Below are 25,398 nucleotides of genomic sequence, written 5' to 3' on the forward strand. Positions count from 1 at the left end.
GAACATTATCGTCACACAGATCATGTGTGCATGCGTGCATGTGTGCATATATGTTATTGTGTGAGATAATGAACGTGTGGATCAACATAATGCATATTTCTTTACAAGGAAGTAAATTGTTGAAGTGATGGACATACCTGAGATGTTCTTTAAAGAACTGGTTTAGGGCCTTAATTAAAAGTCATTAAATGTTCCTTCATGACCCACCCAGATTTATGAGTAAAGGTATAAATATGACGCAGAGTACAGGAGACCGAAATCAGTGGGTACAGGTACAGTTGTGTTATCATCACTACACGCAGACACCACTAGTGAAGAGAAAGAGAGAGAGAGAGAGAGAGAGAGAGAGAGAGAGAGAGGGGGAGAGAGAGAGAGAGGGGCACCCTGAATTTGTTCTACTGGTGCCTGTTCAGGTAAGAACTTGAGACCACTCACCTTCACTTATCCCTTAACCTGGAGCTCATCTTTTTCATCATATACTCGGGTTGGGTTGTTCAGTTGAATATTTTGATAAATGTAACTAATATATTGTAGTTGAGTATTTTATCATGCTTTTTGCAGGTTTTCAAATCTAGAAAATAACATCATAAACTAAAAATCTAAACTCAAGCATCTTTGCAGAAATAATTATTTTCTACTATGTTCTATTATTTTCAACTATTAAGTAATTAATGACATACTTGTCTTAATGACCTACTTATCATATAGCTTATGTCTTGACATATTTTAAGTTTTATATCCTTTGTGCTCTTTTCAATAATCATCCACATTTCAATTTAGTTCAAATTAGACTGTAATCTTAGTCTTTCATCTCTGCTGCAGTCCATCACAATGAGGTCTCTAATCCCACTGTGTTTATCACTGCTGTTGATAATAAATGGTAAGTTTCTGAAAAGTTTAATTATTGTATGATGTTTATATGGAAATGTGATGGGGAAACAAAACCTTGCAGTATTAGTTCTAGAAGGACAAGTCTGCCCTATTTAAACACTACTATTCTTCTTCTTCTTCTTCTTCTTCTTCTTCTTCTTCTTCTTCTTATTATTATTATTATTTCTTTCACAGTTGGAGAGCTCAAAGGACAAACAACAGGTAATTACATTTTTCAAGTGTTACGTTACACAGAGCCTCATATCAATTCACTCACCATAAACAATGTTGAATATGCTACATTCAGAATGAGACCAAGAATGCCAAAAAAAGAATACACATTTCATTATATTTTTGTCACTCTGTTAAGCACATGAATCATGAATTTAAATAACAGTAATATTGATGATAAACATACAAATCAACCATTATAATGATCAACTATTATTACACATTTAATACCTTTTTAGCACATTCGGGAGACATTCTTGGAGTGTTCTAGATAATTTCCTGTTACTCCTCACTTTTAAGGTGGATACTATAAGCTCTGGACATACTGATCTTATCATTCAGTTATTTATTTACCATTAGTTGATGTTATATAGAAGTAATAATTTATTTTTATTTGAAATAATTTATAAAATGCATGTGATGTTTATTAGTACTTATTAACATGTTCACTTAAAAAAAACTTGAATCTTAAATCTAAGCCCAAACTAAATACAAAATAAATGCTCAAAAAAAAATGCTCATAACAATTCAGTATTGGTACTGCAGTTATGTACAAAACTAAGCTTAATCTGTGTCTTTATACCAGCCCTAGACATTTAAAATGAGACAGCTCTATCTGTAGACTCGCAGAACTGCACTTTTAGACTCACACTATCAGCTCCTTAAAAGTACACCTCTAGTGGTTCGTTCAGAATTGCAGTCACACTTTCCTACCCTTATGCAATAATTTTAATGTAGCAGCAAAGTGGATACTATATGTAATAAAAGTGCTTTCAGGTGGTTGATTTGCACAAGGAGGAGCTCAACCTAGTGTATGTTCATATGGTTCATGTGACAGATAAAAATAATATTGAGGTTGTGAAATGGGTATTGTTTGTTAGCTTGCTGTAAATTGGTCTTGTTTATTACTGGGATTTTGAACTCATATAGCTTGACTACCTTCTCACATTCACAATGGCATCAGACACCAGTTTATTTCATATTTAATCAGTGTATGTAAATAAAAAATACAGGTGATACCTAGATTTTTGTGTGTAGGCTGAACATGTGAAAATACAAGTTTTACTTGTAATTGTAAATGGTAAATTACTATATTTCCACAGAAACAAGTCTAACTGCATCCACGTATGACCCCTGTTACAATTACACTGTCCTTGATGACACCTGGAGAAGCACATACAGTTACTATGGCAATGGCTACTATACTTATGGATTCTCCAACTACTTCATGAGCCACGATGACACCACTGTTGAATGGGAAGGCTGGTATCGGCTGTATCTACAGGGAGAAAAGGCACAGATTTCTGAGTGGTGTGTGGGCTTCATGACATCTGGTGGCTCAACCCCACTGACGCTTGGTGGTTCACATCCCCTTGTGGAGGATGGCATTGTGACCAGAGAAATCTATGGCTCCTTTAATTACTGGTGGTACTGGTGGTACTGGTGGTATGGGTGGTATGGTTACCAGTGTAGTTACTACACATCAAACCCAATCCAAGTGAAAGCCTGTCCAGGACATTACTATGTCTACAGACTGGTCAAGCCAGACACATCAATCCCAAGACCTACATATGCTGCAGGTGCAATAATCTTTCCTATTTTATAAAGAACAATAATGAAGAAATTTTTTAACTGCAATGGAATTCAATATAGCTCAATGACAATATCATATAAAATGTAATAATACAATTAAATGTCTGAGGTGAAATATATAAAATGGATGAAAAAAACAAGAAAACACTTTACTGTACTGTACAATATATTTCACTTTGTCACTGTACTTCACTTTACAATAGATAGTTTTAATGCATCCTTCTGGTTGCTTTAAACAACCAGAAGGATATGATACAATGCGACACAGTACAATACAAAGGTTGTTAGTTTAAAACAAACATACAAACAAACAAACAAACAAACAAACAAAAACATTGGAAGGCATGGTAGTGAAAATAAAATAATTTAAATATTAATTTATTTTTACTATTTAAATGTCCATGACAGTTGCTTTAAACGGTCATACATCTTATGACCCCTGCGACAACTACGTCTCTCTGGATCAACCCTGGAGAGCCAATAATGCAACTGCGTTGGGAATTTGTGATATCAACTTCAACTGGAATGGCTGGTACCGCCTGCTGTACAATGGGATGGACATCCGTATGACTGAGAGCTGTGTTGATGTTAACAGATGTGGTACTTTCTACACTCTGTGGCTCAATGGTCCTCATCCTCAGCTAGAGGATGGAGTGGTCACCCGCCAGGTCTGTGCAAATGCAGGCTACGACTGCTGCCTCTTCAAGTCCACCCCAATTCGTGTAAAAGCATGCCCAGGCAATTACTATGTGTACGAGATTGTCAGGCCAATCTTCTGCAATATGGCTTACTGTACAGGTATGACATTCTTTTTTTTCTTTTTTTTTACACATTTCTAGATTTCTACAGGATGTCATGTTGTCATATTCCTTTTCTTTAGATACAAGCAGCATAACAATTCCTGCATCTGCAAACATGTCCAGTGGAACAGAACTTACCACATCTATATGTAAGTTGCTATAACCATTAATGTTGCAGTTTGTAATAAATGGATTATATGTGCAACATAGACAGTGAGGCTACATACAAACAAAATAGCAATGTTTAAAAAAGTCTCAAACAGAAACAAAATCTTTTTAAATGTCCTTCTATATTTCAAGCCTAAAAAACAAACAAAAATATTTATCTTTTAATGAAAAAAAATTATCTTATTTTATAATATGTTTTTACAGGAGACACCCTTTTATGTTAAGATTGAGCAAGTTTTTAAAAAGACTTTAAAACTGCAATATTCGTTGACCCTGTGTGACAGTTGTGGCACAGAAAGAGCAAGAGGTGACTTCTGGAGCGTCTTTATTCTCAATAACAAACTCAGGCTCGTGTTCAGTAAAGAAAAGTGCTAAACAGCCTGCATTAAGAATCATGTCTTCAAGCAGACACAAGAAAATAGGTGCAGAAGCAGGTACACAGCAGCAGTACATCTTTGAGAAGATGTGAGAGAAAACCACCCAGGGAAGAAGTGGTAGCCTTCCATCTGTGAAGAGATGACTTAAAGAAAAGGAAGAGATGTAGGCTTAGACTTTGCGGAGATAAGTAGGGAAGAAAGTGAAATGTTGCATCTTATATTTGCTGTACTGACAAAGAAGTTGAGAAAGATTTTTTTCCGACCACATTCCTTCCTGGAAGATGCTGCTTCCGCACTGTCCTTCCACTTTTTAATAATGAGTTGGACAGTTCTTAACCCGAATTTAGTAGTTTCAGCAATCTCCTTAGACGTTTTCTCTGCTTGTTGCATGCCAATAATATGACCCTTCTGAAACAGATTAACATCTTTTCCACGACCACAGAATGTGTCTTTACGACATGGTTGTTTAACAAATGAGAAGCTACTCACTGCATCAGTTAGAGTTAAATAACTTGTTGCCAGCTGAAACATAATCACCCATGCAGTAATTATCCAATGGGAAGCTCTTAACTATTTTCTTAGTTAAATCCAGGTGGTGACCTTTTTTTTTTGGCCAGGCAGTGTATATGCTATAGCATGTAATGGAACTCAGTAATACTGTGATAAAGGGGCACCACAAGGGATTTTGTACCCCATTGGCTAGATCCTGCAAGCACAGTTTGTATATATATATGAAATTATCGAACCAGAAATCAAAGTCTTATGTAATGTGTAAGGGCCCAGCCAAGAGCTGCCATGACTGGCCACTAGAGGGAGGAACAGTACTGCCACATGCACTGGTAATCAGGACAAATTGGCAGCACCTGTGCCTACCTCTACTTTAGCGAGACACAATAAAGTAAGGTGCAAGGCGCTTGAATTAATGCTCAGTCCAGGTATTTCAGTTATGTTGTATACAATGGAGAACACAGGTTTGAAACACAATTGCTTCCATCACTCTCCACATGTGTGAGGAAGACCAAACCCCGCCCCCCTAAAAAAAAACAAGGAAACAAAGCAGTACGCCTACAGGTCCCTGTATCTGTGGCCAAGCAGAGACTCCCTCACTTACATTGCATGAGTCCTCCCTCCAGGTTCAGATGGTGGTTCAGTCACCATGTCCAGCTTTCAATAGATCTTGGTTTATACAGACACGGATATCTGAATCCACCTTGGTTTGAAGCACGTCATTACATTAATGTTTTATTTTCTACAGCAACCAATCCAGACAGCTCTACTTTTGACCCCTGTTACAACTACAATGTTCTTGATGACACGTGGAGAACTATGTACAGTTACAATGGATATGGCTACTACAGTTTTGGATTCTCCTATTACTACAGCAGTCATGATGACACCTCTGTTGAATGGGATGGCTGGTACCGGCTGTATCTAGAGGGTGCAGATGCACAGATTGCTGAGTGGTGTGTGGGCTCCATGTCATCTGGTGGCTACACCACACTGCTGCTTGGTGGATCACATCCCCTTATTGAGGATGGAACCGTTACAAGAGAAATCTATGGGACCAATAATTACAATTACTGGGGGTACTGGGGGTACTGGGGGTACTGGGGATATGGGGTATATAGTTACCAGTGCAATTACTACAGGTCCAACCCAATCCAAGTGAAAGCCTGTCCAGGACATTACTATGTCTACAAACTTGTCAAGCCAGATGTGTCAGTTCCTCTGCCCGTATACTCTACAGGTACAGTGCTTTTTCCCACTTCATCATTACATGAGTTGCCATGAGAACATACCAAGGGTCCATTAGCCTTTAATATTCAGTGTTTATTAACAAACTGAACCTAGCAGGCTTGACAGTGCAAATCCATTAAATAAATCTGTAAAAAATCATCTTTTTAAAAGGACTTAAATAATGATTAATGTTTTACTCTTTGTATATCCATGACAGTTGTTTTGAACAGTCTTACATCTTATGAGCCCTGTAATGACTACGTCTCCCTGGATCAACCCTGGAGAGCCAATAATGCAACTGGGTTGGGAATTTGTGACAGCAACTTCAACTGGAATGGCTGGTACCGCCTGCTGTACAATGGGATGGACATCCGTATGACTGAGAGCTGTGTTGATGTTAACAGATGTGGTACTTTCTACACTTTGTGGCTCAATGGTCCTCATCCTCAGCTAGAGGATGGAGTGGTCACCCGCCAGGTCTGTGCAAATGCAGGCTATGACTGCTGCCTCTTCAAATCCACCCCAATTCGTGTAAAAGCATGCCCAGGCAATTACTATGTGTACGAGATTGTCAGGCCAATCTTCTGCAACATGGCTTACTGTACAGGTATGACATTTTTTTATTTTTATTTATTTATTTTTTTACACATTTCTAGATTTCTACAGGCTTTGTCATGTTTTCATATTCCCTTTCTTTAGATGCAAGCAGCATAACAATTCCTGCATCTGCAAACATGTCCAGTGAAACAGAACCTACCACATCTATAAGTAAGTTGCTATAACCATTAATGTTGCAGTTTGTAATAAATGGATTATATGTGCAACATAGACAGTGAGACTACATACATACAAAATAGCAATGTTTAAAAAAGTTTCAAACAGAAACAAAATCTTTTTAAATGTCCTTCTATATTTCAAGCCTAAAAAAACAAACAAAAAATATTTATCTTTTAATGAAAAAAAAAATCTTATTTGGTAATATGTTTTTACAAGAGACACCCTTTTATGTTAAGATTGAGCAAGTTTTTAAAAAGACTTTAAAACTGCAATATTCGTTGACCCTGTGTGACAGTTGTGGCACAGAAAGAGCAAGAGGTGACTTCTGGAGCGTCTTTATTCTCAGTAGCAATCTTAGGCTCGTGTTCAGTACAGAAAAGTGCTAAACAGCAGGCATTAAGAATCAGGTCTTCGAGCAGACTCAGGAAAATAGGTGCAGAAGCAGGTACACAGCAGCAGTACATCTTTGAGAAGATGTGAGAGAAAACCACCCAGGGAAAAAGTGGTAGCCTTCCATCTGTGAAAAGCTGACTTAAAGAAAAGGAAGAGATGTAGGCTTAGACTTTGCGGAGATAAGTAGGGAAGAAAGTGAAATGTTGCATCTTATATTTGCTGTACTGACAAAGAAGTTGAGAAATATTTTTTTCCGACCACATTCCTTCCTGGAAGATGATGCTTCCGCACTGTCCTTGCACTTTTTAATAATGAGTTGGACAGTTCTTAACCCGAATTTAGTAGTTGCAACAATCTCCTTAGATGTTTTCTCTGCTTGATGCATGCCAATAATATGACCCTTCTGAAACAGATTAACATCTTTTCCACGACCACAGGATGTGTCTTTACGACATGGTTGTTTAACAATTGAGAAGCTACTCACTGCATCAGTTAGGGTTAAATAACTTGTTGCCAGCTGAAACATAATCACCCATGCAATAATTATCCAATGGGAAGCTCTTAACTATTTTCTTAGTTAAATCCAGGTGGTGACCTTTTTTTGGGCCAGGCAGTGTATATGCTATAGCATGTAATGGAATTCAGTAACACTGGGATAAAGGGGCACCACAAGGGATTTTGTACCCCATTGGCTAGATCCTGCAAGCACAGTTTGTATATATATAAGAAATGATCCAACCAGAAATCAAAGTCTTATGTGTAAGATCCCAGCCTAGAGCTGCCATGACTGGCCACTAGAGGGAGGAACAGTACTGCCACATGCACTGGTAATTAGGACAAATTGGCAGCACCTGTGCCTACCTCTACTTTAGCGAGACACAATAAAGTAAGGTGCAAGGCGCTTGCAATAATGCTCAGTCCTGGTATTTCAGTTATGTTGTATACACTGGAGAACACAGTTTTGAAACAAAATTGGTTCCATCACTTTCCACATGTGTGAGGAAGACCAAAAAAAACCCCCCAAAAAACAAGGAAACAAAGCAGTACGCCTACAGTTCCCTGTATCTGTGGCCAAGCAGAGACTCCCTCACTTACATTGCATGAGTCCTCCATCCAGGTTCAGGTGGTGGTTCAGTCACCTTGTCCTGCTTTCAATAGATCTTGGTATATACAGACATGGATATATGAATCCACCTTGGTTTGAAGCACGTCATTACATTAATGTTTTATTTTCTACAGCAACCAATCCAGACAGCTCTACTTTTGACCCCTGTTACAACTACAATGTTCTTGATGACACGTGGAGAACTATGTACAGTTACAATGGATATGGCTACTACAGTTTTGGATTCTCCTATTACTACAGCAGTCATGATGACACCTCTGTTGAATGGGATGGCTGGTACCGGCTGTATCTAGAGGGTGCAGATGCACAGATTGCTGAGTGGTGTGTGGGCTCCATGTCATCTGGTGGCTACACCACACTGCTGCTTGGTGGATCACATCCCCTTATTGAGGATGGAACCGTTACAAGAGAAATCTATGGGACCAATAATTACAATTACTGGGGGTACTGGGGGTACTGGGGGTACTGGGGATATGGGGTATATAGTTACCAGTGCAATTACTACAGGTCCAACCCAATCCAAGTGAAAGCCTGTCCAGGACATTACTATGTCTACAAACTTGTCAAGCCAGATGTGTCAGTTCCTCTGCCCGTATACTCTACAGGTACAGTGCTTTTTCCCACTTCATCATTACATGAGTTGCCATGAGAACATACCAAGGGTCCATTAGCCTTTAATATTCAGTGTTTATTAACAAACTGAACCTAGCAGGCTTGACAGTGCAAATCCATTAAATAAATCTGTAAAAAATATTCATCTTTTTAAAAGGACTTAAATAATGATTAATGTTTTACTCTTTGTATATCCATGACAGTTGTTTTGAACAGTCTTACATCTTATGACCCCTGTAATGACTACGTCTCCCTGGATCAACCCTGGAGAGCCAATAATGCAACTGGGTTGGGAATTTGTGACAGCAACTTCAACTGGAATGGCTGGTACCGCCTGCTGTACAATGGGATGGACATCCGTATGACTGAGAGCTGTGTTGATGTTAACAGATGTGGTACTTTCTACACTCTTTGGCTCAATGGTCCTCATCCTCAGCTAGAGGATGGAGTGGTCACCCGCCAGGTCTGTGCAAATGCAGGCTACGACTGCTGCCTCTTCAAGTCCACCCCAATTCGTGTAAAAGCATGCCCAGGCAATTACTATGTGTACGAGATTGTCAGGCCAATCTTCTGCAACATGGCTTACTGTACAGGTATGACATTCTTTTTTTTTTTTTTTTTTTTTTTTTTTACACATTTCTAGATTTCTACAGGCTTTGTCATGTTTTCATATTCCTTTTCTTTAGATGCAAGCAGCATAACAATTCCTGCATCTACAAACATGTCCAGTGAAACAGAACTTCCCACATCTATAAGTAAGTTGCTATAACCATTAATGTTGCAGTTTGTAATAAATGGATTATATGTGCAATATAGACAGTGAGGCTACATACAAACAAAATAGCATTGTTTAAAAAAGTCTCAAACAGAAACAAAATCTTTTTAAATGTCCTTCTATATTTCAAGCCTAAAAAAACAAACAAAAATATTTATCTTTTAATGAAAAAAAAAATCTTATTTGGTAATATGTTTTTACAAGAGACACCCTTTTATGTTAAGATTGAACAAGTTTTTAAAAAGACTTTAAAACTGCAATATTCGTTGACCCTGTGTGATAATTGTGGCACAGAAAGAGCAAGAGGTGACTTTTGGAGCGTCTTTATTCTCAATAACAAACTCAGGCTCGTGTTCAGTAAAGAAAAGTGCTAAACAGCAGGCATTAAGAATCAGGTCTTCGAGCAGACACAGGAAAATAGTTGCAGAAGCAAGTACACAGCAGCAGTACATCTTTGAGAAGATGTGAGAGAAAACCACCCAGGGAAGAAGTGGTAGCCTTCCATCTGTGAAAAGATGAATTAAAGAAAAGGAAGAGATGTAGGCTTAGACTTTGCGGAGATAAGTAGGGAAGAAAGTGAAATATTACATCTTATATTTGCTGTATTGACAAAGAAGTTGAGAAAGATTTTTTTTCTGACCACATTCCTTCCTGGAAGATGATGCTTCCGCTCTGTCCTTCCACTTTTTAATAATGAGTTGGACAGTTCTTAACCCGAATTTAGTAGTTTCAGCAATCTCCTTAGATGTTTTCTCTGCTTGATGCATGCCAATAATATGACCCTTCTGAAACAGATTAACATCTTTTCCATGACCACAGGATGTGTCTTTACAACATGTTTGTTTAACAAATGAGAAGCTACTCACTGCATCAGTTAGGGTTAAATAACTTGTTGCCAGCTGAAACATAATCACCCATGCAGTAATTATCCAATGGGTAGCTCTTAACTATTTTCTTAGTTAAATCCAGGTGGTGACCTTTTTTTTTTTGGCCAGGCAGTGTATATGCTATAGCATGTAATGGAACTCAGTAATACTGGGATAAAGGGGCACCACAAGGAATTTTGTACCCCATTGGCTAGATCCTGCAAGCACAGTTTGTGTATATATATATATGAAATTATCCAACCAGAAATCAAAGTCTTATGTAATGTGTAAGGTCCCAGCCTAGAGCTGCCATGACTGGCCACTAGAGGGAGGAACAGTACTGCCACATGCACTGGTAATCAGGACAAATTGGCAGCACCTGTGCCTACCTCTACTTTAGCGAGACACAATAAAGTAAGGTGCAAGGCGCTTGAATTAATGCTCAGTCCAGGTATTTCAGTTATGTTGTATACAATGGAGAACACAGGTTTGAAACACAATTGCTTCCATCACTCTCCACATGTGTGAGGAAGACCAAACCCCGCCCCCCTAAAAAAAAACAAGGAAACAAAGCAGTACGCCTACAGGTCCCTGTATCTGTGGCCAAGCAGAGACTCCCTCACTTACATTGCATGAGTCCTCCCTCCAGGTTCAGATGGTGGTTCAGTCACCATGTCCAGCTTTCAATAGATCTTGGTTTATACAGACACGGATATCTGAATCCACCTTGGTTTGAAGCACGTCATTACATTAATGTTTTATTTTCTACAGCAACCAATCCAGACAGCTCTACTTTTGACCCCTGTTACAACTACAATGTTCTTGATGACACGTGGAGAACTATGTACAGTTACAATGGATATGGCTACTACAGTTTTGGATTCTCCTATTACTACAGCAGTCATGATGACACCTCTGTTGAATGGGATGGCTGGTACCGGCTGTATCTAGAGGGTGCAGATGCACAGATTGCTGAGTGGTGTGTGGGCTCCATGTCATCTGGTGGCTACACCACACTGCTGCTTGGTGGATCACATCCCCTTATTGAGGATGGAACCGTTACAAGAGAAATCTATGGGACCAATAATTACAATTACTGGGGGTACTGGGGGTACTGGGGGTACTGGGGATATGGGGTATATAGTTACCAGTGCAATTACTACAGGTCCAACCCAATCCAAGTGAAAGCCTGTCCAGGACATTACTATGTCTACAAACTTGTCAAGCCAGATGTGTCAGTTCCTCTGCCCGTATACTCTACAGGTACAGTGCTTTTTCCCACTTCATCATTACATGAGTTGCCATGAGAACATACCAAGGGTCCATTAGCCTTTAATATTCAGTGTTTATTAACAAACTGAACCTAGCAGGCTTGACAGTGCAAATCCATTAAATAAATCTGTAAAAAATATTCATCTTTTTAAAAGGACTTAAATAATGATTAATGTTTTACTCTTTGTATATCCATGACAGTTGTTTTGAACAGTCTTACATCTTATGACCCCTGTAATGATTACGTCTCCCTGGATCAACCCTGGAGAGCCAATAATGCAACTGGGTTGGGAATTTGTGACAGCAACTTCAACTGGAATGGCTGGTACCGCCTGCTGTACAATGGGATGGACATCCGTATGACTGAGAGCTGTGTTGATGTTAACAGATGTGGTACTTTCTACACTCTGTGGCTCAATGGTCCTCATCCTCAGCTAGAGGATGGAGTGGTCACCCGCCAGGTCTGTGCAAATGCAGGCTACGACTGCTGCCTCTTCAAGTCCACCCCAATTCGTGTAAAAGCATGCCCAGGCAATTACTATGTGTACGAGTTTGTCAGGCCAATCTTCTGCAACATGGCTTACTGTACAGGTATGACATTTTTTTTTTTACACATTTCTAGATTTCTACAGGCTTTGTCATGTTGTCATATTCCCTTTCTTTAGATGCAAGCAGCATAACAATTCCTGCATCTACAAACATGTCCAGTGAAACAGAACTTACCACATCTATAAGTAAGTTGCTATAACCATTAATGTTGCAATTTGTAATAAATGGATTATATCTGCAACATAGACAGTGAGGCTACATACAAACAAAATAGCAATGTTTAAAAAAGTCTCAAACAGAAACAAAATCTTTTTAAATGTCCTTCTATATTTCAAGCCTAAAAAAACAAACAAAAATATTTATCTTTTAATGAAAAAAAAAATCTTATTTGGTAATATGTTTTTACAAGAGACACCCTTTTATGTTAAGATTGAACAAGTTTTTAAAAAGACTTTAAAACTGCAATATTCGTTGACCCTGTGTGACAGTTGTGGCACAGAAAGAGCAAGAGGTGACTTCTGGAGCGTCTTTATTCTCAATAACAAACTCAGGCACGTGTTCAGTAAAGAAAAGTGCTAAACAGCAGGCATTAAGAATCAGGTCTTCGAGCAGACACAGGAAAATAGGTGCAGAAGCAAGTACACAGCAGCAGTACATCTTTGAGAAGATGTGAGAGAAAACCACCCAGGGAAGAAGTGGTAGCCTTCCATCTGTGAAAAGATGACTTAAAGAAAAGGAAGAGATGTAGGCTTAGACTTTGCGGAGATAAATAGGGAAGAAAGTGAAATATTCCATCTTATATTTGCTGTAATGACAAAGAAGTTGAGAAAGATTTTTTTTCCGACCCTATTCCTTCCTGGAAGATGATGCTTCCGCACTGTCCTTCCACTTTTTAATAATGACTTGGACAGTTCTTAAACCGAATTTAGTAGTTTCAGCAATCTCCTTAGATGTTTTCTCTGCTTGATGCATGCCAATAATATGACCCTTCTGAAACAGATTAACATCTTTTCCACGACCACAGGATGTGTCTTTACAACATGGTTGTTTAACAAATGAGAAGCTACTCACTGCATCAGTTAGGGTTAAATAACTTGTTGCCAGCTGAAACATAATCACCCATGCAGTAATTATCCAATGGGTAGCTCTTAACTATTTTCTTAGTTAAATCCAGGTGGTGACCTTTTTTTTTTTTGGCCAGGCAGTGTATATGCTATAGCATGTAATGGAATTCAGTAATACTGGGATAAAGGGGCACCACAAGGAATTTTGTACCCCATTGGCTAGATCCTGCAAGCACAGTTTGTGTATATATATATGAAATTATCCAACCAGAAATCAAAGTCTTATGTAATGTGTAAGGTCCCAGCCTAGAGCTGCCATGACTGGCCACTAGAGGGAGGAACAGTACTGCCACATGCACTGGTAATCAGGACAAATTGGTAGCACCTGTGCCTACCTCTACTTTAGCGAGACACAATAAAGTAAGGTGCAAGGCGCTTGCAATAATGCTCAGTCCTGGTATTTCAGTTATGTTGTATACACTGGAGAACACAGTTTTGAAACAAAATTGGTTCCATCAATCTCCATATGTGTGAGGAGGACCAAAACCCCCCCACCAAAAAACAAGGAAACAAAGCAGTACGCCTACAGGTCCCTGTATCTGTGGCCAAGCAGAGACTCCCTCACTTACATTGCATGAGTCCTCCCTCCAGGTTCAGATGGTGGTTCAGTCACCTTGTCCAGCTTTCAATAGATCTTGGTTTATACAGACACGGATATCTGAATCCACCTTGGTTTGAAGCACGTCATTACATTAATGTTTTATTTTCTACAGCAACCAATCCAGACAGCTCTACTTTTGACCCCTGTTACAACTACAATGTTCTTGATGACACGTGGAGAACTATGTACAGTTACAATGGATATGGCTACTACAGTTTTGGATTCTCCTATTACTACAGCAGTCATGATGACACCTCTGTTGAATGGGATGGCTGGTACCGGCTGTATCTAGAGGGTGCAGATGCACAGATTGCTGAGTGGTGTGTGGGCTCCATGTCATCTGGTGGCTACACCACACTGCTGCTTGGTGGATCACATCCCCTTATTGAGGATGGAACCGTTACAAGAGAAATCTATGGGACCAATAATTACAATTACTGGGGGTACTGGGGGTACTGGGGGTACTGGGGATATGGGGTATATAGTTACCAGTGCAATTACTACAGGTCCAACCCAATCCAAGTGAAAGCCTGTCCAGGACATTACTATGTCTACAAACTTGTCAAGCCAGATGTGTCAGTTCCTCTGCCCGTATACTCTACAGGTACAGTGCTTTTTCCCACTTCATCATTACATGAGTTGCCATGAGAACATACCAAGGGTCCATTAGCCTTTAATATTCAGTGTTTATTAACAAACTGAACCTAGCAGGCTTGACAGTGCAAATCCATTAAATAAATCTGTAAAAAATATTCATCTTTTTAAAAGGACTTAAATAATGATTAATGTTTTACTCTTTGTATATCCATGACAGTTGTTTTGAACAGTCTTACATCTTATGACCCCTGTAATGATTACGTCTCCCTGGATCAACCCTGGAGAGCCAATAATGCAACTGGGTTGGGAATTTGTGACAGCAACTTCAACTGGAATGGCTGGTACCGCCTGCTGTACAATGGGATGGACATCCGTATGACTGAGAGCTGTGTTGATGTTAACAGATGTGGTACTTTCTACACTCTGTGGCTCAATGGTCCTCATCCTCAGCTAGAGGATGGAGTGGTCACCCGCCAGGTCTGTGCAAATGCAGGATCTGACTGCTGCTTCTTCAAGTCCACCCCAATTCGTGTAAAAGCATGCCCAGGCAATTACTATGTGTACGAGATTGTCAGGCCAATCTTCTGCAACATGGCTTACTGTACAGGTATGACATTTTTTTATTTTTATTATTTTTTTTTTTTACACATTTCTAGATTTCTACAGGCTTTGTCATGTTTTCATATTCCCTTTCTTTAGATGCAAGCAGCATAACAATTCCTGCATCTGCAAACATGTCCAGTGAAACAGAACCTACCACATCTATAAGTAAGTTGCTATAACCATTAATGTTGCAGTTTGTAATAAATGGATTATATGTGCAACATAGACAGTGAGGCTACATACAAACTAAATAGTAATGTTTAAAAAAGTTTCAAACAGAAACAAAATCTTTTTAAATGTCCTTCTATATTTCAAGCCTAAAAAAACAAACAAAAATATTTATCTTTCAATGAAAAAAAAAATCTTATTTGGTAATATGTTTTTACAAGAGACACCCTTTTATGTTAAGATTGAGCAAGTTTTTAAAAAGACTTTAAAACTGCAATATTCGTTGACCCTGTGTGACAGTTGTGGCACAGAAAGAGCAAGAGGTGACTTCTGGAGCGTCTTTATTCTCAATAGCAATCTTAGGCTCGTGTTCAGTACAGAAAAGTGCTAAACAGCAGGCATTAAGAATCAGGTCTTCGAGCAGACTCAGGAAAATAGGTGCAGAAGCAGGTACACAGCAGCAGTACATCTTTGAGAAGATGTGAGAGAAAACCACCCAGGGAAAAAGTGGTAGCCTTCCATCTGTGAAAAGCTGACTTAAAGAAAAGGAAGAGATGTAGGCTTAGACTTTGTGGAGATAAGTAGGGAAGAAAGTCAAATGTTGCATATTATATTTGCTGTACTGACAAAGAAGTTGAGAAAGATTTTTTTCCGACCACATTCCTTCCTGGAAGATGATGCTTCCGCACTGTCCTTGCACTTTTTAATAATGAGTTGGACAGTTCTTAACCCGAATTTAGTAGTTTCAACAATCTCCTTAGATGTTTTCTCTGCTTGATGCATGCCAATAATATGACCCTTTTGAAACAGATTAACATCTTTTCCACGACCACAGGATGTGTCTTTACGACATGGTTGTTTAACAATTGAGAAGCTACTCACTGCATCAGTTAGGGTTAAATAACTTGTTGCCAGCTGAAACATAATCCCCCTTGCAATAATTATCCAATGGGAAGCTCTTAACTATTTTCTTAGTTAAATCCAGGTGGTGACCTTTTTTTGGGCCAGGCAGTGGATATGCTATAGCATGTAATGGAATTCAGTAACACTGGGATAAAGGGGCACCACAAGGGATTTTGTACCCCATTGGCTAGATCCTGCAAGCACATTTTGTATATATATATGAAATTATCCAACCAGAAATCAAAGTCTTATGTAATGTGTAAGGGCCCAGCCTAGAGCTGCCATGACTGGCCACTAGAGGGAGGAACAGTACTGCCACATGCACTGGTAGTCAGGACAAATTGGCAGCACCTGTGCCTACCTCTACTTTAGCGAGACACAATAAAGTAAGGTGCAAGGCGCTTGCAATAATGCTCAGTCCTGGTATTTCAGTTATGTTGTATACACTGGAGAACACAGTTTTGAAACAAAATTGGTTCCATCAATCTCCATATGTGTGAGGAGGACCAAACCCCCCCCCCCCCCCAAAAAAAAAACAAAAACAAGGAAACAAAGCAGTACGCCTACAGGTCCCGGTATCTGTGGCCAAGCAGAGACTCCCTCACTTACATTGCATGAGTCCTCCCTCCAGGTTCAGGTGGTGGTTCAGTCACCTTGTCCTGCTTTCAATAGATCTTGGTATATACAGACACAGATATCTGAATCCACCTTGGTTTGAAGCACGTCATTACATTAATGTTTTATTTTCTACAGCAACCAATCCAGACAGCTCTACTTTTGACCCCTGTTACAACTACAATGTTCTTGATGACACGTGGAGAACTATTTACAGTTACAATGGATATGGCTACTACAGTTTTGGATTCTCCTATTACTACAGCAGTCATGATGACACCTCTGTTGAATGGGATGGCTGGTACCGGCTGTATCTAGAGGGTGCAGATGCACAGATTGCTGAGTGGTGTGTGGGCTCCATGTCATCTGGTGGCTACACCACACTGCTGCTTGGTGGATCACATCCCCTTATTGAGGATGGAACCGTTACAAGAGAAATCTATGGGACCAATAATTACAATTACTGGGGGTACTGGGGGTACTGGGGGTACTGGGGGTACTGGGGATATGGGGTATATAGTTACCAGTGCAATTACTACAGGTCCAACCCAATCCAAGTGAAAGCCTGTCCAGGACATTACTATGTCTACAAACTTGTCAAGCCAGATGTGTCAGTTCCTCTGCCCGTATACTCTACAGGTACAGTGCTTTTTCCCACTTCATCATTACATGAGTTGCCATGAGAACATACCAAGGGTCCATTAGCCTTTAATGTTCAGTGTTTATTAACAAACTGAACCTAGCAGGCTTGACAGTGCAAATCCATTAAATAAATCTGTAAAAAATATTCATCTTTTTAAAAGGACTTAAATAATGATTCATGTTTTACTCTTTGTATATCCATGACAGTTGTTTTGAACAGTCTTACATCTTATGAGCCCTGTAATGACTACGTCTCCCTGGATCAACCCTGGAGAGCCAATAATGCAACTGGGTTGGGAATTTGTGACAGCAACTTCAACTGGAATGGCTGGTACCGCCTGCTGTACAATGGGATGGACATCCGTATGACTGAGAGCTGTGTTGATGTTAACAGATGTGGTACTTTCTACACTCTTTGGCTCAATGGTCCTCATCCTCAGCTAGAGGATGGAGTGGTCACCCGCCAGGTCTGTGCAAATGCAGGCTACGACTGCTGCCTCTTCAAGTCCACCCCAATTCGTGTAAAAGCATGCCCAGGCAATTACTATGTGTACGAGTTTGTCAGGCCAATCTTCTGCAACATGGCTTACTGTACAGGTATGACATTCTTTTTTTTTTTTTTTTTTTTTTTTTTTACACATTTCTAGATTTCTACAGGCTTTGTCATGTTTTCATATTCCCTTTCTTTAGATGCAAGCAACATAACAATTCCTGCATCTGCAAACATGTCCAGTGAAACAGAACCTACCACATCTATATGTAAGTTGCTATAACCATTAATGTTGCAGTTTGTAATAAATGGATTATATGTGCAACATAGACAGTGAGGCTACATACAAACAAAATAGCAATGTTTAAAAAAGTCTCAAACAGAAACAAAATCTTTTTAAATGTCCTTCTATATTTCAAGCCTAAAAAAACAAACAAAAATATTCATCTTTTAATGAAAAAAAAAATCTTATTTTGTAATATGTTTTTACAAGAGACACCCTTTTATGTTAAGACTGAACAAGTTTTTAAAAAGACTTTAAAACTGCAATATTTGTTGACCCTGTGTGACAGTTGTGGCACAGAAGGAGCAATAGGTGACTTCTGGAGAGTCTTTATTCTCAATAACAAACTCAGGCTCGTGTTCAGTAAAGAAAAGTGCTAAACAGCAGGCATTAAGAATCAGGTCTTCGAGCAGACACAGGAAAATAGATGCAGAAGCAGGTACACAGCAGCAGTACATCTTTGAGAAGATGTGAGAGAAAACCACCCAGGGAAGAAGTGGTAGCCTTCCATCTGTGAAGAGATGACTTAAAGAAAAGGAAGAGATGTAGGCTTAGACTTTGCGGAGATAAGTAGGGAAGAAAGTGAAATGTTGCATCTTTTATTTGCTGTACTGACAAAGAAGTTGAGAGAGATTTTTTTCTGACCACATTCCTTCCTGGAAGATGATGCTTCCGCACTGTCCTTCCACTTTTTAATAATGAGTTGGACAGTTCTTAACCCGAATTTAGTAGTTTCAGCAATCTCCTTAGATGTTTTCTCTGCTTGATGCATGCCAATAATATGACCCTTCTGAAACAGATTAACATCTTTTCCACGACCACAGGATGTGTCTTTACAACATGGTTGTTTAACAAATGAGAAGCTACTCACTGCATCAGTTAGGGTTAAATAACTTGTTGCCAGCTGAAACATAATCACCCATGCAGTAATTATCCAATGGGTAGCTCTTAACTATTTTCTTAGTTAAATCCAGGTGGTGACCTTTTTTTGGGCCAGGCAGTTTATATGCTATAGCATGTAATGGAATTCAGTAACACTGGGATAAAGGGGCACCACAAGGGATTTTGTACCCCATTGGCTAGATCCTGCAAGCACATTTTGTATATATATATGAAATTATCCAACCAGAAATCAAAGTCTTATGTAATGTGTAAGGGCCCAGCCTAGAGCTGCCATGACTGGCCACTAGAGGGAGGAACAGTACTGCCACATGCACTGGTAGTAAGGTCAAATTGGCAGCACCTGTGCCTACCTCTACTTTAGCGAGACACAATAAAGTAAGGTGAAGGCGCTTGCAATAATGCTCAGTCCTGGTATTTCAGTTATGTTGTATACACTGGAGAACACAGTTTTGAAACAAAATTGGTTCCATCAATCTCCATATGTGTGAGGAGGACCAAACCCCCCCCCCCCCCCCCCCAAAAAAAAAAAAAACAAGGAAACAAAGCAGTACGCCTACAGGTCCCGGTATCTGTGGCCAAGCAGAGACTCCCTCACTTACATTGCATGAGTCCTCCCTCCAGGTTCAGGTGGTGGTTCAGTCACCTTGTCCTGCTTTCAATAGATCTTGGTATATACAGACACGGATATCTGAATCCACCTTGGTTTGAAGCACGTCATTACATTAATGTTTTATTTTCTACAGCAACCAATCCAGACAGCTCTACTTTTGACCCCTGTTACAACTACAATGTTCTTGATGACACGTGGAGAACTATTTACAGTTACAATGGATATGGCTACTACAGTTTTGGATTCTCCTATTACTACAGCAGTCATGATGACACCTCTGTTGAATGGGATGGCTGGTACCGGCTGTATCTAGAGGGTGCAGATGCACAGATTGCTGAGTGGTGTGTGGGCTCCATGTCATCTGGTGGCTACACCACACTGCTGCTTGGTGGATCACATCCCCTTATTGAGGATGGAACCGTTACAAGAGAAATCTATGGGACCAATAATTACAATTACTGGGGGTACTGGGGGTACTGGGGGTACTGGGGATATGGGGTATATAGTTACCAGTGCAATTACTACAGGTCCAACCCAATCCAAGTGAAAGCCTGTCCAGGACATTACTATGTCTACAAACTTGTCAAGCCAGATGTGTCAGTTCCTCTGCCCGTATACTCTACAGGTACAGTGCTTTTTCCCACTTCATCATTACATGAGTTGCCATGAGAATATACCAAGGGTCCATTAGCCTTTAATATTCAGTGTTTATTAACAAACTGAACCTAGCAGGCTTGACAGTGCAAATCCATTAAATAAATCTGTAAAAAATATTCATCTTTTTAAAAGGACTTAAATAATGATTAATGTTTTACTCTTTGTATATCCATGACAGTTGTTTTGAACAGTCTTACATCTTATGAGCCCTGTAATGACTACGTCTCCCTGGATCAACCCTGGAGAGCCAATAATGCAACTGGGTTGGGAATTTGTGACAGCAACTTCAACTGGAATGGCTGGTACCGCCTGCTGTACAATGGGATGGACATCCGTATGACTGAGAGCTGTGTTGATGTTAACAGATGTGGTACTTTCTACACTCTTTGGCTCAATGGTCCTCATCCTCAGCTAGAGGATGGAGTGGTCACCCGCCAGGTCTGTGCAAATGCAGGCTACGACTGCTGCCTCTTCAAGTCCACCCCAATTCGTGTAAAAGCATGCCCAGGCAATTACTATGTGTACGAGTTTGTCAGGCCAATCTTCTGCAACATGGCTTACTGTACAGGTATGACATTCTTTTTTTTTTTTTTTTTTTTTTTTTTACACATTTCTAGATTTCTACAGGCTTTGTCATGTTTTCATATTCCCTTTCTTTAGATGCAAGCAACATAACAATTCCTGCATCTGCAAACATGTCCAGTGAAACAGAACCTACCACATCTATATGTAAGTTGCTATAACCATTAATGTTGCAGTTTGTAATAAATGGATTATATGTGCAACATAGACAGTGAGGCTACATACAAACAAAATAGCAATGTTTAAAAAAGTCTCAAACAGAAACAAAATCTTTTTAAATGTCCTTCTATATTTCAAGCCTAAAAAAACAAACAAAAATATTCATCTTTTAATGAAAAAAAAAATCTTATTTTGTAATATGTTTTTACAAGAGACACCCTTTTATGTTAAGATTGAACAAGTTTTTAAAAAGACTTTAAAACTGCAATATTTGTTGACCCTGTGTGACAGTTGTGGCACAGAAGGAGCAATAGGTGACTTCTGGAGAGTCTTTATTTTCAATAACAAACTCAGGCTCGTGTTCAGTAAAGAAAAGTGCTAAACAGCAGGCATTAAGAATCAGGTCTTCGAGCAGACACAGGAAAATAGATGCAGAAGCAGGTACACAGCAGCAGTACATCTTTGAGAAGATGTGAGAGAAAACCACCCAGGGAAGAAGTGGTAGCCTTCCATCTGTGAAGAGATGACTTAAAGAAAAGGAAGAGATGTAGGCTTAGACTTTGCGGAGATAAGTAGGGAAGAAAGTGAAATGTTGCATCTTTTATTTGCTGTACTGACAAAGAAGTTGAGAGAGATTTTTTTCTGACCACATTCCTTCCTGGAAGATGATGCTTCCGCACTGTCCTTCCACTTTTTAATAATGAGTTGGACAGTTCTTAACCCGAATTTAGTAGTTTCAGCAATCTCCTTAGATGTTTTCTCTGCTTGATGCATGCCAATAATATGACCCTTCTGAAACAGATTAACATCTTTTCCACGACCACAGGATGTGTCTTTACAACATGGTTGTTTAACAAATGAGAAGCTACTCACTGCATCAGTTAGGGTTAAATAACTTGTTGCCAGCTGAAACATAATCACCCATGCAGTAATTATCCAATGGGTAGCTCTTAACTATTTTCTTAGTTAAATCCAGGTGGTGACCTTTTTTTTTTGTCCAGGCAGTGTATATGCTATAGCATGTAATGGAACTCAGTAATACTGGGATAAAGGGGCACCACAAGGAATTTTGTACCCCATTGGCTAGATCCTGCAAGCACAGTTTGTGTATATATATATGAAATTATCCAACCAGAAATCAAAGTCTTATGTAATGTGTAAGGTCCCAGCCTAGAGCTGCCATGACTGGCCACTAGAGGGAGGAACAGTACTGCCACATGCACTGGTAATCAGGACAAATTGGTAGCACCTGTGCCTACCTCTACTTTAGCGAGACACAATAAAGTAAGGTGCAAGGCGCTTGCAATAATGCTCAGTCCTGGTATTTCAGTTATGTTGTATACACTGGAGAACACAGTTTTGAAAGAAAATTGGTTCCATCAATCTCCATATGTGTGAGGAGGACCAAACCCCCCCCCCCAAAAAAAACAAGGAAACAAAGCAGTACGCCTACAGGTCCCGGTATCTGTGGCCAAGCAGAGACTCCCTCACTTACATTGCATGAGTCCTCCCTCCAGGTTCAGGTGGTGGTTCAGTCACCTTGTCCTGCTTTCAATAGATCTTGGTATATACAGACACGGATATCTGAATCCACCTTGGTTTGAAGCACGTCATTACATTAATGTTTTATTTTCTACAGCAACCAATCCAGACAGCTCTACTTTTGACCCCTGTTACAACTACAATGTTCTTGATGACACGTGGAGAACTATTTACAGTTACAATGGATATGGCTACTACAGTTTTGGATTCTCCTATTACTACAGCAGTCATGATGACACCTCTGTTGAATGGGATGGCTGGTACCGGCTGTATCTAGAGGGTGCAGATGCACAGATTGCTGAGTGGTGTGTGGGCTCCATGTCATCTGGTGGCTACACCACACTGCTGCTTGGTGGATCACATCCCCTTATTGAGGATGGAACCGTTACAAGAGAAATCTATGGGACCAATAATTACAATTACTGGGGGTACTGGGGGTACTGGGGGTACTGGGGATATGGGGTATATAGTTACCAGTGCAATTACTACAGGTCCAACCCAATCCAAGTGAAAGCCTGTCCAGGACATTACTATGTCTACAAACTTGTCAAGCCAGATGTGTCAGTTCCTCTGCCCGTATACTCTACAGGTACAGTGCTTTTTCCCACTTCATCATTACATGAGTTGCCATGAGAACATACCTTAAATAATGATTCATGTTTTACTCTTTGTATATCCATGACAGTTGTTTTGAACAGTCTTACATCTTATGAGCCCTGTAATGACTACGTCTCCCTGGATCAACCCTGGAGAGCCAATAATGCAACTGGGTTGGGAATTTGTGACAGCAACTTCAACTGGAATGGCTGGTACCGCCTGCTGTACAATGGGATGGACATCCATATGGCAGAGAGCTGTGTTGATGTTAACAGATGTGGTACTTTCTACACTCTGTGGCTCAATGGTCCTCATCCTCAGCTAGAGGATGGAGTGGTCACCCGCCAGGTCTGTGCAAATGCAGGCTATGACTGCTGCCTCTTCAAGTCCACCCCAATTCGTGTTAAAGCATGCCCAGGCAATTTCTATGTGTATGAGATTGTCAGTCCAATGTTCTGCAACATGGCTTACTGTACAGGTATTTACACAATTATACATTTCAAATACATTATTATTATTATTATTATTAACAACAACAACAACAACAACAATAATAATAATAATAATAATAATAATACATTATATAGCACTCTTCTCAGATCCAAGGTTGTTTTTCAGTGCATATAACACAATAAATTCACACACACACACACACACACACACACACACACACACACACACACACACACACAGACACACACACACACACACAGAGGACAGATGAGATCATAATAAAAGTTCTAGATGAATAGTAATACTTTTAGCTGTGTTTTAAATGGCAAACAGAAGAACAGTCTACCACAGTCAATTGTTATGGGCCAGAGTATAATGAAGAACTATAAGGTGTAGGGAAAAGCTGAGGGGTGTAGGGAAACACAAAGACTGGAGGGAGCAGGACTGTTTTACAACCATGAGTTAAAGTCTGCACTGAGTGCAGGAAGTCCGTATCACTGAAGATGGAAGTGACATGGAAGAGCTGTTCATATACTGTAAATATTTCATCATATTGTAATCCTTTGATTTTCAATTTTGCATTTCTCCTGCTTTCCCTCTTCAGATGTCAACACCACATCTCCAGTTCTTGTAACCTCATCTGGTACGGAATCCAGTGTGACCATTAGTAAGTTCTTTAGCCATGTCATTAGTCTGAATGGATCCAGTTTCATGATTTGTTTCCTTACCCAACTAATCTGCAAATAATTCTGGTGTCTTTGGTATTAATTAGCTTTTTAAAATTCATATGCCATCTAATTTTTGTATGGACTATTTTAAAGAAACATGACATGATAAGAAAAAAATAACCTAAAAGTAAAGAAGATTATGTATGCACATTGTGTATGAGAGAGGTTTTCAGACCCTTTCAATTTTGGTATGTTACAAACTCATCTTAACATGTGGAAAACTTGAAAGCATCTGGAAAATGTATGTTTAAGCATTTGGGGTTCTATGGATACCTGATTGTTTTGTAATAAAATATTCTAATTGATAAGCTATCAATGTTATGCTTCCACAGAGTCCACTCAAGATGACTTCACGTTTGACCCTTGCTACTACTACGATGTCATTGATGACTACTGGAGGGGCACGAACACTTACAGCACTGGTCATGATGACACCGTTATTGAGTGGGATGGCTGGTATCGGCTGTTTCTCCAGGGGAATAGCGCTCAGATGTCTGAGTGGTGTGTGAGCTACGTGACGTGTGGTGGCTACACTCCACTTGTACTTGGTGGTTCTCATCCACAACTAGAGGATGGAATTTTGACCAGAGAAATCTACGCCTACTCTGATGGTCAGTGCAGCTCAGTGTCCAGGTCCCACCCCATCCAAGTGAAAGCCTGTCCAGGAAATTACTATGTCTACAAACTTGTCAAGCCAGATGTGTCTATTCCAATGCCTACATACTGTGCAGGTAGAGTATTTCTCTGTCTTTGTTTTAATCGATCATTTTTATATGTTCAGCTCTTATGTGTGTAGCCCATATGTTTAGTAATAAATTGATTTTATATAAGACCCTATATTTGTAAATAAAGCATTAGGAAAGATTTACATTTTATCTTGCATGTTAGCCACTTAATAAACTGAGAGAAAATTGATACACAACAAACAGAGGATTTCACCCATCAGAAACAACCTGAGACAAATATTTCACAACAAAAATAGGAAAGAATGTGAA

The 25,398-nt window shown here is 39.6% G+C and overlaps 2 protein-coding genes across 2 annotated transcripts in view; both read left to right on the forward strand.

Annotated features, from left to right (window-relative positions):
• Positions 1–329: 329 nt before the first annotated feature.
• LOC118241149 (uncharacterized) lies at positions 330–24,886 on the forward strand. The gene is made up of 29 exons (XM_081715718.1): positions 330–413; positions 823–880; positions 1,066–1,092; positions 2,205–2,681; positions 3,103–3,492; positions 3,575–3,643; positions 5,295–5,786; positions 5,994–6,383; positions 6,476–6,544; positions 8,186–8,677; positions 8,888–9,277; positions 9,371–9,439; positions 11,097–11,588; positions 11,799–12,188; positions 12,263–12,331; positions 13,984–14,475; positions 14,686–15,075; positions 15,168–15,236; positions 16,896–17,396; positions 17,607–17,996; positions 18,090–18,158; positions 19,819–20,310; positions 20,521–20,910; positions 21,003–21,071; positions 22,723–23,214; positions 23,311–23,700; positions 24,280–24,342; positions 24,736–24,825; positions 24,879–24,886. The coding sequence occupies exons 2-29, from the start codon at positions 832–834 to the stop codon at positions 24,884–24,886; spliced, it is 7,770 nt and encodes a 2,589-aa protein (XP_081571844.1). The 5' UTR covers positions 330–413; positions 823–831.
• Positions 24,250–25,398, forward strand: part of LOC118241147 (uncharacterized) — a 34,389-nt gene continuing 33,240 nt past the window's right edge. The window contains exons 1-2 of the mRNA XM_081716691.1: positions 24,250–24,342; positions 24,736–25,134. Of these exons, the coding sequence (XP_081572817.1) occupies positions 24,894–25,134 (241 nt within the window). The 5' untranslated portion in view covers positions 24,250–24,342; positions 24,736–24,893. The remainder of the gene's footprint in view (positions 24,343–24,735; positions 25,135–25,398) is intronic.

The sequence above is a fragment of the Electrophorus electricus genome, chromosome 6 (genome assembly GCF_041902795.1).
Source record: "Electrophorus electricus isolate QZ-2024a chromosome 6, ASM4190279v1, whole genome shotgun sequence".
Lineage (NCBI taxonomy): Eukaryota > Metazoa > Chordata > Actinopteri > Gymnotiformes > Gymnotidae > Electrophorus > Electrophorus electricus.

Excerpts from the sequence above, each read along its gene's own strand:
- LOC118241149 (XM_081715718.1), top strand. The coding sequence starts at position 832 with ATGAGGTCTCTAATCCCACTGTGTTTATCACTGCTGTTGATAATAAAT. Across the intron at positions 6,545-8,185 it reads AGAACCTACCACATCTATAA|CAACCAATCCAGACAGCTCT; the intron begins GTAAGTTGCTAT and ends TATTTTCTACAG. Across the intron at positions 9,440-11,096 it reads AGAACTTCCCACATCTATAA|CAACCAATCCAGACAGCTCT; the intron begins GTAAGTTGCTAT and ends TATTTTCTACAG.